This window comes from Rhagoletis zephyria, unplaced genomic scaffold (assembly GCF_001687245.7).
Source record: "Rhagoletis zephyria isolate East Lansing unplaced genomic scaffold, Rhagoletis_zephyria_1.1 Rzeph_scaffold_01400, whole genome shotgun sequence".
NCBI lineage: Eukaryota > Metazoa > Arthropoda > Insecta > Diptera > Tephritidae > Rhagoletis > Rhagoletis zephyria.
In genome coordinates, this window is record NW_016158484.1 from 63,618 (window position 1) to 66,879 (window position 3,262).

At 35.1% G+C, this 3,262-nt stretch overlaps 1 protein-coding gene across 1 annotated transcript in view; it reads right to left on the bottom strand.

The window, feature by feature from the left end:
* Positions 1–876: 876 nt before the first annotated feature.
* The window catches only part of LOC108363864 (electroneutral sodium bicarbonate exchanger 1-like), a 33,879-nt gene continuing 31,493 nt past the window's right edge, over positions 877–3,262 (bottom strand). The window contains exon 8 of the mRNA XM_017617376.1: positions 877–1,253. Within this exon, the coding sequence (XP_017472865.1) occupies positions 936–1,253 (318 nt within the window). The 3' untranslated portion in view covers positions 877–935. The remainder of the gene's footprint in view (positions 1,254–3,262) is intronic.

Here is a 3,262-nt window from a genome sequence, read left to right on the forward strand (position 1 = left end):
GCTCGAAATTTTTACATACAGGAGAAGCTAATATGTATAAGCTTGTTAAAAAAAAAAAACAAAAGGGGCAGAAATGAGCATCTGATTTTTATTTTATTCTGTAGCTAATACGCGTGTTGTTACTGTTGCATTTAACAACTCATATTTTCTTAAAAAATAAACGAAAAAGTACCTTCACATTTTTATTTCTTAAAAATTTCTGTTACAGTATTTGTTTTCACAAATTTTTTAACGTATTTTACTAACCTTCAGACGTAGAATCCATTTAGTTTTGTTTGATTTCCTATTCTCTAACTACTTTTATACGTTAATAAGTTTTCGCTTTTTATTACAATAATGTTGTGCTTGGGAGAAGGTCCCACTACAAATTAATATAAAAAGAGGACTTAGGGAACAGGTCGTTACAGTGAACAGTTTTCGCTTCTTAGGTGATCCCTTTAGCAAACCCACTGTCAAAAAAGGCCTATCTAGAAACTTTATTTTCTCGATTTTTGGCCGCACTTTTGGAATTCGGCCGCACTGTGCGACAACACGAATTCCATCAAAATCGTCGTGAAATCGTGGATGATTTATTTTTATTAAATGTATCAATTTGACATAAAAGTTTTTTAAAATTTCTATATTTACTCTTGTAAATCAATGACGTTTTACACCAGTTAACCGAGTTCAAATGTTCTTTTGAAGCTCGTTTATGATGTTTGTTATAGGGAATTTACATGATTCAACTTTCACAGGCGATTAGTTAAACCAAAAGTTGAACGAAAGTAGGGAGCCGACCAACTTCATTGTAAGCGATTAGTTGAAAGGCTGTTTACAACAGGCGATTGTTGCTTTCAACTAAAAATCGCCTGAAAAATCGCCTCATGTAAATTCCCTATTAGCGCTTAAGAGTAAATGCAACCACTAGAAATGCCAATAAATATCAAGTTTACAACTTACTCTCCGCGGCAAATAATATGTCTTACTTTGGCAGATACTGGTATAATAAACTTGTCCGATTCCTCCTGTTGCAACGAGTTCTTTATACTAGTATTAAATTCTATCTTAGTTTGTTTTTTAAATGAGGGGTCGACCAAACACTCATGTTTTTCACCATCAGAACAGAGGCGCTTGCAAGATATTTTAGTTTCATTTGACGAATTCGCTCCTTTAATGCTGTCGGATATATATATTTCATTCGCTAGTTTAATGTTGGTGGATTTTTCATTTGTGCACATATTGCGTTGATAATGAAGACGCAGTTGATGAAGGTCCTTAAATGTAAAAAAAAATATATATATATTCAGTTAGAAGCAGAGTTGTCCCTTCAGAAACAAAATTAGTGGTAGTTTATTAATAACAAGTAAAGAAGTATCAATTCGGCGAAACCGAATATTATAAACCCGGCACAGGTATCAAATATCGTCCAGCCTCATTGCGTAAGTCGTAAATTCTTAATTTATCCGAAGAAAAAATAAACACAGCACATCATAGCAACAATTTTTCACTATGTTTTCGATTTTTCGTGTATCATGTGACAGACATAACTGACATATATCATGAACCGCTGGACCGAGTTCGGGCACACTTCACATAACCCATCCGCATGATAGTCCGAAAATACCGTTTAAATTTGGTAGAATTCGTGCACTTATTTTTTTATTTAAGATGGGGAGTATGGAATTATTTCATATGTCTCTATACCAATTTCCAGTAACCTACCACAAATATTTCAAGAGATATACCAGCTGAAAATTTTTGTTAGTATGGGTGGTGCCACGCCCCCTTTTCCGAATTCGGGGAAACTTAACACAAACCATCTGCATAATAGCCCGACTATGCCGTATAAATTTGGTTGAAATCTTGCACCTTTTTTATATATAAGGTGGGAGGTGCCACACCCTCTTTTCCAATACCGTTCATTTTTCTCCATGAGTATGGAATTAGTTGATATACCCCTATACCAGTTTCCAGTACTCTACCACAAATATTTCAAGAGATATCCTATATATAAAAATAAGTGCACGTTTGTGGTGTGACCTCATAACTTGAGAACGGCTTCACCGAATTCAATCAAATTTATACGGCATATTCAGGCTATCATGCAGATGGTTTATGTGAAGTTTGCCCGAATTCGTAAAAGGGGGTGTGGCACCTCCCATACTAACAAAAATTTTTATGTTCGACTGATAAGTCGAAATGCTTTTTTCAATAGGCAGTTAAAGTTTATTCGGAGAAAAAGTAAGCCTTGAGCACACCAATGCGATAACGAAAACGATAGAGATAGAGATAGCGATTTAAAGGGAAGCATGCACACCAAGCGCGATCTATTGCGGCGATTGATCTCATCTAACGCAGCGTAATTTGTTCAACCATGAATGGAGTTTGAAAAGGTGATTGTAATAAAATGGACCATATCGTGGAAAAATTAATTTTCTGCGGGAAATATCATCGATTTTTATATGATTTAAATGAAAAAAAGGTTATACAAGTGTAGGAAGGAAAGATAAACTATGGACTGAAATTGGAATTGCGCTCAACGAAAGTGGCAAGTGCCACAAATTTATTTACATATGTTCTATAACTTAACTTTGTTATTCTACATACTGTACAATCGCAACTCTATCCCTATCGCGTTGGTGTGTGTGCCAATTATCACTATCACTATCGCAATCGCGAGTCACATCCCAGTAGAAATTTTATGTATACGACATCGCTGTTGGTGGCATGAGCGTGTATACATGCCAGTATAAATGAACCTTAATTTCTGGTTTCTTTGACCGTATGCGTACTGCATACACTTGTACTACTGCTGTATGCATATTAGGGCTGGACGAAAATCTAATTTTTATCAAATCCCTTAGTAACAGTGAAAACATATTTAGGTGATTCACAAGGTGTCATAACGAGTCATATTGTCATAATATCATAAATTTTATGACGGTTTAAAATATTTTGTTGTTGCTTGCTACGTGAATTGTGTACTAATGAAATACAACTCTGCACGGTATGTTTTTGGGTTGTCGTATCTAATCAGCTGTCTTTTGTTTACCTTTTCATTTCGCATTTTACTTTTGCCATTTTCATTCTGCTGCTGCGTAAAATTGTTAATTTTACAAAGAAATGCAGCAAGGAGAAAATATCCAGGTAAGTTATCGAATACAAAAGCATAAGTGGCCAAAAATTTACTAAATACATTTGTTCCAGCCAAAGGCAAAACGTGTGCGACTTAATCCGACCAAGAAATGGACAGTGGCGGAAGAAAAGGCACTAGTAGAATTTT